Source organism: Miniopterus natalensis, chromosome 13, assembly GCF_054644295.1.
Source record: "Miniopterus natalensis isolate mMinNat1 chromosome 13, mMinNat1.hap1, whole genome shotgun sequence".
Lineage (NCBI taxonomy): Eukaryota > Metazoa > Chordata > Mammalia > Chiroptera > Miniopteridae > Miniopterus > Miniopterus natalensis.
The window spans coordinates 60,646,600-60,659,583 of NC_142093.1; the positions used below are offsets into that span (position 1 = coordinate 60,646,600).

The following is a 12,984-nucleotide window of genomic DNA, read 5'->3' on the forward strand; positions in this document are numbered from 1 at the left end:
ACCCCCAGTGCCTCGTCTCTTCCCTGCCACCTGAAACCCCCTCAGTTGCCTGCCCCGAACCCCCCACCCGCAAGTATACAGCCCAGTGAGAACAGCCAGTTCAGATCCTTGAAAATACTGGGCACTGACTATCGAGGCTGACTGAAGGGGAATGGGAAAAACACTCACGGGAGTGTCCTGATGGAAACCCTAAAACAGGCTGAGAAAAGAGAGCACATGTCCTATTCCTTAGTGATGTGTGGGAGGAAAGTCAACTTTCGGGATCTGTTCTTTATGTACATGATAATTTGTGTTTCATTTATGCCTGAGTCAAAGCTGCCCTCTGCCCAAATGAATCAGACTTATTTTAATTTATTCCATGATTCCCTTTTCTTCCCGGTCCCATGACTAAGCAGTGCTCTAACCTCAGTCCCTGCCTCACAGTCACCCCGGTTGCTGAGCGTGGTTCTAGTGCTTTACTTATGTGGACATTGTGACTTACTCACCCTGGAGCCCACTGGGTACAGCAGTGTCAGCTCCTTTGCAGCTTGAAAGTTTAAAGCACCACCTGCCTCAATGTGCTTGGGAATATAGGGTAGATCTTTCTTCCCAAAGTTTCAGCAGGTGCCTGGAGGGGAGATTAAAAATGAGCAGCCAGGCAACAGGCCATGATGGAGGGAAGAAAAGGAGAGATGTCTGGGCCACTGTCCAAGAAACTAGCTTTGATGGAAGCCAGGGTGGGGGACCTGGTTGTTGTTCCTTAGAGAACTGTGTAGGTTTACACATATCTCTGTCTCCAGGAGCTTCTGGCCCCTAGACAAAGGGGACCTGGAGGTGCAGAGCCAGATAATGGCTGTGCATTAACTCCTGACAAGCTCACCTGGGCTCCAGGGCAAAGTGGTACCTCGATCTAGGGAAGGAAGGAGGGAATCATCCTTTACATCTGGCTTAGGCTCTGGGAAGGATCTAGAAGGACTAGTGACTCCAAACACAGTGGGGCATTTGCGAGGTTAGGCCCACCCAGGAGTCTGGTGGAGAGTTCACCAGTTAAGCATGGAGTATGCCCAAGGATTTGTCAGGCAGAAGGCTTAAGGTCACCACGTGGGAGTGTTTTCAGGGTCCCAGCTTTGTTAGTTCTTCCATCCATCTGGTCTTTCACCTGGTCTCCATGCATACCCTGCTTTCAGCATGAAGCAGACATCCCTGAGTGGACGGCTGGTAAAACTCGCTCTCCTCGCTGAGGCACAGCCTCTGGGCTGGGGTAGCTAGGACTCTGGTGGGAAGAGTTTGCTGCTAATGTGTTTATAGAGTGAATGTATTTCATTCAAATCTGTGTTCCTCTAGGAAGGATTTAAATAAAAACTTAAAAAAAAAAAAAAGCCAGCCTGGAGGGGCTCCGTTGGCTGAGCATCGCCCTGTAGTCCTGTGCACCCCAGGGCTGTGGGTTTGATGCCCAGTAAGGGCCCATATGAAGGCAACCGATCGATGTTTCTCTCTCACATCGATGTCTCCTTTCTCAAAATCATCAAAAAAATATGTCCTCAGGTGAGGATCATAAATGTGTGTGTGTGTGTGTGTGTGTGTGTGTGTGTGTGTGTGAACTTAAGTGTAATAGAACCATGAGTGAGCATGTGTGGAAGAGGGGTTTCCTCTTGCCCTGGAATTGCCCACTGTGTCCAGTTATGGACAAAGAGGCACTAAGCGCCAGCCCCTCAGCAATGGGCCTGATCACTCCCTTAGGGCTTCTACATCCTAATCTCCACCCCCAACACTCACACTCAATAGTGGGGGGGCAGAGTGGGAACCAACAGAGGGGGAGTAGGGTGGGGTCAGCCCTGAAGGGGGCATGGAGGGAGCTGCCTGGAAAGTGGAACCCAGGAGTGAGCTCACGGGACTTTCAATGAATGTTTGTGGGAGGAAGGAGTGAATGGCTGAGCGACTGGCAAGTGTGAGCTCTGGAGAGCTGTTCCAGAGGGGTGAGAACCATGAGAGAGGCTGAGAGCTCCAAGGAGTGACTGGCCAGCGGTCAGGTCCTGCAAAAGCCTGCATGGGACACAGCTTGCAGGTGCCGCTGCTCAGTTTGGCTCAAAGCATTCTCGGTGGCAGCTCCTGCTGAGCGGTCGGCTAGGACAGACTGCAGAACCTCGGGAAAGGGGAAAGGAGGCAGGAGGGGACACTTGTACAGAAGAGGTTTGGTGAAGAAGGAAGGGACACGGAGGCAGCAGCTGGACAAAAAACCATTAGAAGATTGGGCCCGGTGAGGATATTTACATGCCTTCCTCCCACCCTCACCTTTGAGCATCTATTCTGAGAGGCCTCCAAGGCCTAAACTCCAGATCTAGCTCTCCCTGGTGGAAGAGCCTTGGAAAAATCCAAAGGATGACTTTAAGCTGAGCTCCTGTTGTGATATAAATCCCGTATCAAAATGGTATTCGACTTACAGGAACTTAAAATAAACACAGGTCCAGAAAAAATCCGCTGCATGGTGAACAGGAAAACCTCACTTTCACATTCTCTGACCTTGTGGCAAACGGAGCTGTGGATTCCAGGGGCCAGGAGACTGGGGGCTGACGCAGGGATTCCCGAGAGCCCAGATAACCCGACACCCGTCAACACTGCCATGGATGAGCAGTGAGGACAACTAGGACTCAGTTCCACTCTTTCTCATATTATTACAACCCCACCCTTGTGTCCACCATGAGTAGCTATTTAATACAAACCCCAAAGCACCCCTAAAATCGACCCCATTTCTTTCCCAGCATATGAACTCAAAAGGAAAAAATCTTTATAAAACCAAAACCACCAGGTTTAGTACGTTCAAGAAGAGCACCTTTAGTAAACAGGAAACTGTGTGTCAGGAAGCTGGCCAAATACACACGGGAGCAGGTGAGGCTCCCCGTGGCAAAGTTCAGTGGAACATAACTATAGGGTGCCCCCCCAAAAAGTTTCACAGGTCAGACTCCTGATGGGAGTCCTTTCAGGACACCACGGGCAAACGGAAAGAAGGCCGTCGTCAGAGGGCAGATGGGTGGTTTTAAGGCTCAGGAGCTGCTGGTCCAGGAGAGCGGGGTACACAGCCGTACTCCATACTGTTCCACACTGTATGTTGGCCCACCCGGCTCTGGGGACACCGGCCTGGTGCTCTTTGACTTGCTCCCATGACTGAAGTCCTCAGGGACCCAGCTGGCATGGGGAGCCAAGTGGGGAGGCCTGCCTGGGCTCCTGGCAGGGAGCCCCTCTATGGCCCTGACATGGACCCATCATGCCAGCTGTAGTAGGTAAAGTCCTGGAGCTGGGAGTTGCTGCCACCACCGCCAGTGGCAATGGCTGGGGCTGTGGTGGATGCTGTGAGGGAGCCAGCCTCTCCTCCTTTGGGGGAGCCAACAAGAAGCACCTCGTGTTCAGTGGTCGGCTTCAGGGCCCTGGGCCCTGACAGGAGCTAGCAATCTCTCCCACAAGTGGGGTTCTCTCCTGGGCTAGGCTGTGGGAGCTGGGGGTGTGGGGCTTTGTGGGTGTGGCTGCTTGTTTCCTTGTGCCCTGAGGTCTCAGAATCCCTGGATTTTCAGGGGGCTCCAGTTTGCAAGCCTCTGGCCCACTGGCCAGAAGTAGGGTGGCTGAGGCCTGACAGAAGGCCCAGCTCAGCGACACACTCTGCATGGCAGGCATGTGGGAGGTTGGGGGCACTGTGGCCTGCTGGGGTCTGCCCAGAGACAGGCTCTGGCAGGCTGGGCCTGCCTCAGGGGGCACTGGGTGGGGCCTCAGACTCAGCAGGTCTCAGGTTGGGCTTTACATGCTGCTCCAGTTCCAGTAGCTTCCTCTTGGAGGTGCTGACAACCATCTTGATGGTGGGGCTACAGAGCTGGTGGGCATCCCAGCCCCTTCCCTCCTGGCAGGTGGCCCGGGCTGGCCTCGGATGGTTGGGACATCGGCCTTTCTGAAGAGGTAACATAGCAGGTCATCCCGGCAGCTGAGAGTGTCCTACAGAGAAGAGAGGAAGAACTGAGAGGCTGGAGAAAGGCCAGGAGAGTCCTGGTAGAGGCTCATTCACCCAGGACACCCCTGTGCAGGCCATGTGGCCAGGACTGAAGTTTCTGGCTCCTGCTTGGCCTTTCCACACACACTACCCATGGTCAGGATGGTGGGGCTGGGGCCATACACGGATCAGGAAGAAAAGCCAGGCAGCCCCCTAAGTTCACCAGCAAGAAAACAGACCCAGAGAGGGAGAGGACTTTCCACAGACGCTTCCACTGGATGGGACGGTCAGGGCTGGAGGCCTGAGCACAGCAATGGTTTTCATCTGTTCCTCATTCCCACCAAGCAGAGCCTGGAGGAGCCTGGTGGAGGTGTCTCCTGAGGCAGATGGACACCATGAGAAGAGGAAAGGCAGTGAGTGCATGCAGAAGAGGAGTTGGGGTTCACCAAGGATGGAGTCAGACCCCGGCCCGCTGGACCCATGTCTGGGAGCGTCCGTCTGTGGGACGGCTCAGCAGCACAGAACCACCTGCACCTACCAGCAACTCCTGGCCCAGGAAGACATCTGGACGCTCAACTTGACAGAGACACAGTCTGCTGTTTTGCGTGCAGGTTGGGAGTCACATATCCAGGGTTTTTGTACAGTGAGACCTGTGGTCATTAATATCAACAGGAAGCACGTATCAGCTGCTTCCCATGTGCCAGGCACTATGCTAGAAGCCACAGGTGTAATCGTAAGAGAATGAAACCATTCCCCCTCCCTCCCCCAAAACCTCATTCAGTTCTCGAAGCACCCTTGCAAGGCTGTACTAGGACAACCTGTAATAGGTAAGGCAACGGAGGTCACAAAGGTCAAGCAGGTCCCACATTGAGAAAGGGACAGATTGAGGACTGGAACCCACAGCTGTCTGACTCTGCAGCCACCTTCCCACCACCCAGCCCCTCTCTGCACATTTCTAAACCTTTGACACCCAGCTTCATGAGTCTGCCCTCTCTGACCACCCAGAGGGCCCATCTCCTCACACCCCTCCCAGCATCAACACTCACGGAGTGGAGGCCTGGCACGGGCACCATTGTGACTTCCACGTCTTCAGGCCTGTTCAGGGAGGGGAGGGCGACAGGTTAGTGGGGTGAGCACAGTGGGGAGATGGAGGGAGGTGGGGGCAGCTCTCAGGAGAGGAGCATCCGCTTCCACAACCAGCTCCTGCAGGGAGGATGCTTTGGTCTCATTTAGGCTGAAAAGGACAAGCCATCATCTGGGCACTTGGCAGGAATGCAGATTCTCAGGGAGCCCCCTCTGCGCTCCTGACTCAGAAGCTGCAGGCCGGCCTGGGTCCAGGCAGCCCAGGGGAGTGTGGCTCAGGCCTGCATGTGGGGGCCACGGCTTCAGACCGTGACCTTCCTGAGGGCAGGGCTTTGGTTTTTCTGCAGCTCTGGGCACAGAGTGCTTTGTAGACAGAAACAAATGGAGAGCAGAGACCAGGATACATATTTCCTTTCAGGCCGATACAGGACCAGGGACAGGGCGAGTCTGTGATAAAACTTGCTGACGAGCCGGTTTACTCTGTTGTTTTGAGAGCAGGCATCCCCCGGGCTGCCAACACACAGGACACGCTCCAGAAATACCGACTGAACAGATACTTTGAATTCGCTGTGTCACTGGGCTCTACTAACGCAGGCCACAGAACTCACAGTGTGGCCAGAGAAAGTCCCACTGTGTGTGTTTAAGGGAATGAGACTGTAAGGCACGCATTTCATCCATGGGGTGACCCAGAAGCGGTGACCCGGCAGCTCCTGGCCAGAACTGTGTGAGGTGCCCCTGCGGCTGCAGGAAGCTGCCCTGAGCCGGGAGGGTGTCCCCACAGCTGACAGCCGGGGGCAGAGCTGCAGCACAGACCTCAGGGCGCTCGAGCTGTGGCCACCTCTGGCTTGCGCCTTGTTTTTGTATGGCCTGTGAGCTAAGAACAGTTTTACATTTTAAATGATTAAAATATTTACTATCTGGCCCTTTACAGAAAAACTTGCCAAACTCTGCTGGTGAAGGTTCAGAATAGGTAGGTGTTCAGGGCTCTGCCGCACACCTAGTGGGAGATGCTAACTCTCAAGTGGGTGCTGACCACATCTTCAGGGGAGCTCCAGGGGTGGGCACACACCCTCCCACCCCCATGTTGGCAACACAGTTCTGTCACTCACTTCACAGGGGAGGAAACAGTCTCCTGGTCTGGGCTGGCTGACAGCACGCTGTGATTTCCTGGCTAGTGGTTCTGCTCCCCATCTGAGCCAGGCTGCACCACCCCCAGTCCCATCCCTCTCTGTGACTTTGTTGTCAAGGTCCCTACCTCTGGTCCTGGTCCATCTGAGGCAGTGAGGGAGGAGAGTGCTCCCAGGCCTCTCACAGCAGTGGGGGAGCCCTGGTCACTGTCCTCCAGGAACTCCTCCAGGGTGAGCATCTCACTGCTCTGCTCAGGGAGGTACAGGGCTGCACCCAGGCCTGGGGCTGGGCCGCACCCCTCTTCTGGATGCCCTGCTGGAGGAGAGGTAAGTTCCGGGGTGGCGGTACTCATGGCAGCTGAGGGCAGTGCGTCCTGGGGTGCTGGCATCCCGGGGCAGGGTGGCTGTGTCCCTGCTGCGAGTCAGGTCTTCACTGCTGAAGCTCTTGGATCTGCAGTGGAGCTCATCGGAGGAAACTGGGTCAGGGGAGGGGACACAGAGGAACACACTTCAGTCTCCTAATCTCGCTTGCCGGCCTCCAGTGGGCTCTGTGCTGCCTCTGGCTCCCTGAGCACAGAGAGAGCCCGCCTAGGAACCCAGAGCACACTTCTCCCATGCTGGCATTGTGGGCGTCCAAGGCATTCTGGAATTCTCTAGATTTTACACTGGCATTTAAAAACAAAATAACTTGGGATAAAAGTGCAAAGTTCCTTCTAAAGCTTAATTTATCAACAGCTGTAAGTACCATGCTCATTAGCCTGGGACAGTGCAGACCACTTTCTGCACGAATAAACAAACTTTAAACATCAAAAAGGAATCAAAGTCACTCACTGTGTCCTCTGCGCACCATGTACTGGAACTGCTGGCACTGTCCCCATCCCGAAGCTGAAGTGACTCAGACTCAGAGAATGGGTTGCTTTCCCAGGTGCACAGAGCTGGTCAGTGGAGAAGGGATTTGAACCCAAATCTGTTCAAACCCCCAGGCCTGAGCTTGAAGTTGTGTGATGTGGCCCTATGAATGCAAACGCAACGTGCTTTGAAAAACCTCACTAATTGTATTTTTTAAATCATACAAACAATATACACCCAGAACCAAAGATCCAGGTCCGCTGAAAAGCACACAGCAGGCAAGGTGGACTTACCCTCAGGCTAGGAGGGGAACTGTCACCGGTCCAATTCCAGCTGCTCTCTAGGCTACCTGCCCAGGGCACTGAAAGGAAATGACAACACTTAATCTACAGGGCTGATGCCAAGTACAGCCCACATTAAACCATCCAATCCGAAAACAACTAATGACCCTGCCCAAGTTCTGGCAAATGGCCTCAGGAAGGACAGATTTTGAGTTGCTCTCGACTCTCCCAGGAGGAGTCCAGCCTCACCTGAGTGCTGGGTACCACACACAGTGGGCTCTCAGGAACAACAACTTCTATGTGTGTGAGGTCTAGGGCTGTGGCCTCAAACAGTTTTGTTAATACAGAAAATCTCACACAAAACTCCAGTAGAGACAAAAGGTCTGCTCTCGGGTTGGGGGTTGGGGGGAGCCCACCATGATTACCGCATGGAGCTTTCTGGAACACAGGTGGAGACACCCTGCCTAGACCAGGGCAGTGCCGCCTGGTGAGGGCAGGGGCCAGGACATGGCAGGTCATGCGTCCACGTGTGGACAATGTAGCCTGTGCCGTGCGCAGCCCACTTCCCCTCCGTGGTCCATGGGGGCGGGACAGGGCCCTCAGGAGGAAAGAAGTCTGCACTCTTCTTGGTTCGCTGCTCTTCAGCTCCTCTCTGTCCCACGTTTACATCTGCCCCAGAGGGGAAAGAAATCAACCTTCACAGTGACGATTTGGGGGAACCAGGCTCACCCTCTGCTCCCTCGGGTCAGAGGGTGAGCACCAGCTGCAGGGAGGGGGCACCGCCCCTGCCAGGGGCAGGCTGTCCCTTCCAGGCCTGCAGACCTCCCCTCCTGGCCCACTTCTCCAGCACACGCAGAATCAGGGGCCTGCCCCAGGTATCATCAGTGTCTGTCCTGCTGCACACGGACAGCTGGGGGACAGGGACACGCTTCATCATCCCTGCTCACATCTTGTGCAGAGCTGAGCTGCACTGAGAACCGGGGACTCACCAGGAGATGCTCTGCTTCCCGGCCCACCAAGCCGTCTGCTCTGGATTGACCGGGTCCACAGGGCACCCAGGTCCCAAGTGCCGGCGGGCCCCGCAAACAGCAGGCCTCTGGAAAACACCTGTTAGCAACGGCGCGTGGGGCTGAGCCCCAAATACTTGGTTTTCCTGAAGCGCATAGAAGCAGAGCAAGACCCCTCTTTGAGAAGGGAAAGTTTCAACTAAAAAATCCACCTTTCTCTTTGAAAAGGATGTGTCACTGAAAGGCAACCGTGATACAAATCAACGGGACTCGAAAATGCCTGTTTGTCCGAGCCCTTGCTGCAAAGCCCTCTGCTGCCTTCTCCTTTCCTCAGCTGATGAAGCATGAACCTGGCTGCTCGGGAAGCTCACGAGAGGGGAGGCGACTCCTCCGTCCTGTTACCCTCCACCCAGGGCCAGGAGGGAGGGCTCCGTGGTGTCCAGCAGTTTCACCAGAGCCTGCCCTTGCCGGAAGCTGTAAGTGTCTATGTCTGAGTGATCAGTGCCAGCACCATTCACCGCTTCAGGCAATGGAGAGGGCAGGCGATGACGCTTGCTCCTACGCTTACTGTTGATCACTCCAGAAGCTGAGTCCAGTGTGAACTCTCTGAGGCTTTGTTTTAATTAAAAATTTAGCTTCCCACCCTTCTAGGAGTTTGTTTTTCAGAAATTGCAAAAACCCAAAGCAACTTAATTTTTGAGAAGGCTGGTCTAATTCACCATTTCCCTTCTGCAGAAATTGACAACATGCCTAAATCAGATGGCAAGTGTTTCTAACAATTTCTGAGATCAAATTTACAACTTGGAGCTACTCTGGGCAACTAAACTCCAGGTGAGGATAGCGTGACCTCCATGCAATCAGTGCTCTCTGCATGGGTCACATGACCTTTCTTCAAGCAAGGGCAGCCAGAGCCTTAGAAGTAGGGCACTTGGTAGGTAGTGACTTCCCCATCACTGGAGGTATGTAAGCAGAAGCTGCATGCTTAGGCCCATAGGAGGGCAGGGAAGGAGTGTTGAGGAACTGTGGGTCCCCTATTTCCACTTCAGCATAACAGCTCCACTTGCACCTATTTTGTGTGTGGACTTCCACAGAGAACAGCTTGAAGGACAAATCCTATTGACGGAAACAGGTCTGAGAACCCAGGCTGAAGGGCACATGCACCAACTACTCACTGTGCTGCCTGTAGCTGGTGAACCTGAGTTCCAGGGACCACTCACAGAGCTGCCATCTGAATTCTAGCCTATGGTGAAAATAAGGCTGAGTCAGGGGACCTGGACCACCCATGAGGAAACTGGGGTCCTTTGTCAGAGGCCACCTCTGACTCCTGCCCAGCACCTGAGTGGTGGCTGTGTCCAGCGCCTGGAAGAGGGAGACGTGTGGACCCTTAGGACCTGCCTTACTCTCGTCTGTACTCTCCCTCCCCCCACTGCTCCTGCTGGGACAGCCTTGCTCTCTGCCTGTGCAATGACTGGGACAGCAAATGGAAGCAGTGTCTGGCCTGAGGATAAAGCAGCAGAAGGAGCTGATACTTAGTACCCTGGGAGCCCCACCAACCGGGAGGGGGGCTGCACCTAAAGCAGAGGCTGTGAAAGCAACGCTCTCCCGGGGCCTTGTTCTCTTCAGGTGGCTGGAGGAAGCAGAAGGAAAGAATCCACCACCTGAGGGAGGATGCTGGGTCCCTAGAGAGGGAGCCCTGCACCAGCAGCTCCTAACCAGAAACAGACGGAACCCATAGGCCACCAGGCACTGCTCTTTCCCTGGGAAGGACTACACTGCCCTGTGCTGACAGCAGCCCCAGATTTCCTCCAAAATGACACCGGGGTCTCCCCCATTTTGCAGACAGTTCTGCATCCACCTGAGCATGAGAACCATGCTGCCAGGGAATCACAGTGGGCAGCGCTTTGTTTGCAGTGTGACAGGCCCTCAGACAGGCTCTGCAGGCATATGAACAAGTGTGGGCTCTGGCTCAGGGTGGGATCCCAGTGGAGACAGCCCCTGGGTGAGCCTGGAGGGCCAGGCCTGGAGTCCCACAAGCCGCTGCAAGTCTGAGGGGAGGTGGTGCTCTCAGCTCCTGCTCCAGCCAGGCAGGGTTTCTGAACCACAGAGCCTGGGAAACTGGGACAGACTACTGACTGCTGACAGTGGACACCTGAGCATGGCTGCCCAGCCATACATGGCACAGTTTCCTTGACACCCACCAGTAAGGGACTGCCATTCTCAGTGTCTGGTCAGGAGCGCAGGAGGACTGCCTGGTTGCCTGTGCTCACCCAACTCTTCTTCTCCCAGGGGTGCTTCTGATTTGTAAACAGCAGGGACCAGGTCCTGGAGCTAACCTAGGCTTGCCTTGGGGGCAGGGGCCCTATCTTTGCTTGGCTTGTCAAACCAGGGTTCTGCAGGCCATACTTCCAAGAGTCCAGTGGGTGATATCATTATGAAAACTAATATCCCTTCATGTTCTCATCAGTTTCTAACACCCCAGGGGCAATCATTTTCAGCTCTTCCTGCTGTCTTCAGATATTTTCATCTCTAAGTTATAAGCAGAGTGTCTCTTTCAGTTTTAACCTTTATTTTTCCCTTTCTGTTTGCATATTTTAAGTGCTTTTCCCTGACTGTTCCATTTAATAACATCCAGGTGGAGTTCCTGGGAGCATCAGGACAGCGCTGCTCTGCACAGTGTCCTGCTCCAGGCATCTTAAAGCTTTTGTCTCTGACCATGACTCTGTCACCTCTCACACTAGTTTCTCTCTGGTGTTGCAGGTCCTCCTCAGGTGTCTGGGTTCTCTGAACCTTCATGGGCTTCACCTGGCAAGATGGGACTAGACTGTTCTGCTGGGAATTTCTCCACCTACTCAGGTGACTTGAGGAGCATTTGACTATCACATCCTGAGGTGTGAACACGCATGGCTACGGCATCCTGGGAGACGTTCAAGTTGTAAACCCTTCCCTGAGTCCCCCCATTTTTCAGTTTAGGACACCTGCCCTCCACTCTATCAACCAACCTCCAGTTCAGAGATGCTGCTAGGTCTCCTCCCTGGAGAATAAACCTCCAGTGCTGCCTGAGTTTAGCCCAAACTCTGGCTCACCTCCTTTCTGGAGCTCCTTGGTGCCACCAATTCCTGCACGGCAGAGGTGGGTTCTAGGCTTTCCCACTAGGGGCTGAAGACTGGGCCTCCAGATGGTGATGTTATCTGTGCAAAGTCACACAGCTGCAGGCAGAGCTGAGGTCAGGACCTGTGTCTGTGTGACACCAAATCTGTCCACAGCTTAGCCCATCTGCTGACCACCCTTCAGTCTGAGAGACCCCTCCTGCCTCTGGGAGCTGGGGTCTCCAGGAAGGACCTTGGGCCCCAGATGCTCATGCATCTTGGTTCTGGAGGGACCTGTGACTCACCTGGGGTGTCGCCTGGTCCCAGGAGATGGGGGTGGAGCTGGAAGGGGTAGTAGTCATGGCTGAGGAGAAGCAGGCCTGGGAGCCCAGCTCTGATGGCCGGGGCTTCATGGTGGGGGGAGCCAAGGCCTCCGTGCGGTGAAGGCTGCCTCTGTGCAGGGCCACTGGCTTCGGTATTAGGTCCCTGGGGTCTGGGGCAGAGAAAGACAGTGAGAAATGGGGTCGCAAGATCCCATGCCAAGGCGGGGCTGTCACCCCGAGTCCTGACAGCAGAGGCAGCAGGGCACACGGACCGCAGGGAGAACAGCTGGGCTGCGCCTCGTGGGCTGTGGTCTGCACAGGAGGCTCAGGCTGCAGGCCTGTGCTGGGGTCCCTGGGAGGCCGGCCTCGGCTCCAAGGATAGATCCCACTGTGAGCCCCAAGCAGCTGGGAGAAAATAAAGGACAAACTCAAGAGGCTCAACAAAACATTGTTAAAATCCAACACATTAACCATTGGGCACACCTGCTGTGTACCTGTGTGTCACTCGAATCCCTGGTTTAAAAGGACCTTGACAGGTAGGTGTCTGCTCAGGACCATGGTCAAGGCCCTCAAGGCCCAGAATGTGCACCCTGCCCATAGGCATCCGTTACGATCTGAGAGAGGAGTTTGTGGCCACCCAGTAACTTGTCTGAGGCGTCTCCATCTGTGCATGGTGACACCGATGTCTCCATCTCTGCATGGTGACACCGCCTGCAAAAATGACATTTACCTTATAGTTGTGCTTTTCTGCCATCTCTGAATTTCTACTGTGAACACATACTCTCCTCAAAGTTAAATAAAACCCTATTTTAAAAAAAACATTGAGGGATAAACAAAAAGATCTTCACTACCTAATATCAGGAAAGGGGACGGGCTCTCCAAGTACAAGTCATAAGTTTCTGCAGGTGGAGTTCCTGGGAGCATCAGGACAGCGCTGTCTGCACAGTGCCCTGTTCCACGCAGCCCATGGGCTGTGGACCCAGAGCCACGCCAAGATCAGGTTCCTGCCCCTCCCCACCCTCTCCCAGGGACCTGGCCCCGCCCCTCAGCCACTCAGTGTCTGGACTCACTGGGAAGTCTCAAGCACCCAAGTCTCACAACTTGAAATCAGGGGAAAGTTTGGATTTTGAAAGATAACCTTGGTGGGAAGCAAGGCAAGTCTGGTGGAGTGAGTCAGACAGGCGTCCACTGGGTGAAGGTGACACGAGGAGCAGAGGAGAGGCGGAGATGGGCAGAGGCAGCGATGGCAGAGAAACCGCGCACTTCCCACAGCTGC

At 54.5% G+C, this 12,984-nt stretch overlaps 1 protein-coding gene across 1 annotated transcript in view; it reads right to left on the reverse strand.

Annotated features, from left to right (window-relative positions):
• Positions 1-3,013: 3,013 nt before the first annotated feature.
• The window catches only part of LOC148091728 (protein Daple-like), a 58,407-nt gene continuing 48,436 nt past the window's right edge, over positions 3,014-12,984 (reverse strand). Inside the window, 13 exon segments of the mRNA XM_087823786.1 lie at positions 3,014-3,089; positions 3,091-3,219; positions 3,221-3,280; positions 3,282-3,324; positions 3,327-3,718; positions 3,720-3,831; positions 3,834-3,957; positions 6,348-6,413; positions 6,416-6,507; positions 6,510-6,638; positions 7,301-7,372; positions 9,472-9,658; positions 11,691-11,878. Of these exon segments, the coding sequence (XP_087679912.1) occupies positions 3,014-3,089; positions 3,091-3,219; positions 3,221-3,280; positions 3,282-3,324; positions 3,327-3,718; positions 3,720-3,831; positions 3,834-3,957; positions 6,348-6,413; positions 6,416-6,507; positions 6,510-6,638; positions 7,301-7,372; positions 9,472-9,658; positions 11,691-11,878 (1,670 nt within the window).